The 943-nt window shown below is 42.6% G+C and overlaps 1 protein-coding gene across 1 annotated transcript; it reads right to left on the bottom strand.

Moving 5' to 3' along the window:
• Window positions 1-237: 237 nt before the first annotated feature.
• LOC121479556 (keratin-associated protein 14-like) lies at window positions 238-943 on the bottom strand. Its single transcript, XM_041735243.1, has one exon. The coding sequence runs from the start codon at window positions 932-934 to the stop codon at window positions 428-430; it is 507 nt and encodes a 168-aa protein (XP_041591177.1). The 5' UTR covers window positions 935-943; the 3' UTR covers window positions 238-427.

Below are 943 nucleotides of genomic sequence, written 5' to 3'. Positions count from 1 at the left end.
GAATGGTAAATTCAAATACAGAAATATCCAGTCAGATATTTAGAAGTAGTTTTGAAGACACAGAGTAAACAAATAATATGAAAACATATATGTGAATGTCATGTAACATATTTTTATTTAAACTTACATTTTTTTCCATTTTGTAAATTTTGAAACAAATGCATCAATAGAAATGACTAGGAGATATTACGAAAGAAATATGCTTCTTAATATATAACTACAAGAAAGCTGTTTGAACATCTTTCCTCAATGAATGTATTTTCCAATTACTGGAATTCAAATTCTTCCAAAACCACAGTAGGTAGCAATACAAGTCGAATTTATAAGCTAATGATAAAGACAGAGATCAATGGATAGCATGGATCCTGACATAGTAAATATTGCAATAAATTTCTAGACATAGTAGGTATTATGTTTGAGCATAAGATTAGAAGAAGCCAGATCCACAGGTTGGCTGGTAAGCAGTAGACTGGCAGCTTCTAGAAGAGAGGTAAGTTGGACGGTAAAAGCTGGATCTACAACCCAGGGATGAAAAAGCACTGGGACCACAGCCCACTGATGGGAAACCACTCCATCCAAAGCCCAGAGAGGGAGATCCACAACCAAAAGATTGAAAGCCACTGGAGCCAAAGCCCAGAGACCCAGTGTAAGTCGTCTGGCAGGGACCATACAGCATGGACGTCCTCGAGGGGTAGCAGGATGTCTGGCAGGGGCTGGACACCAGGTAGGACGTCCGGCAGCTGGTAGGTTCACAGCCGATCTCCTGACAGTCACTGTTGAGAGAGGATCCCAACTGGAAGGTTCTGGGAGAGCGGAAGTTAGTGCCGCAGAACAGGTTGCTGGGGTAGGAAGAGCCACAGAAAGATCCTGGGTAGTTCAGGAACCCCCCAAGGGACTGGGAGGAGAAGTTTCCTGAGCAGCAGCCGTAGGACATTGTGACAGG

Source organism: Vulpes lagopus, chromosome 20 (genome assembly GCF_018345385.1).
Source record: "Vulpes lagopus strain Blue_001 chromosome 20, ASM1834538v1, whole genome shotgun sequence".
Taxonomy (NCBI): domain Eukaryota; kingdom Metazoa; phylum Chordata; class Mammalia; order Carnivora; family Canidae; genus Vulpes; species Vulpes lagopus.
The sequence above is the reverse complement of the archived record's forward strand: the minus strand, read 5'-3'. Positions and strand labels throughout refer to the sequence as shown.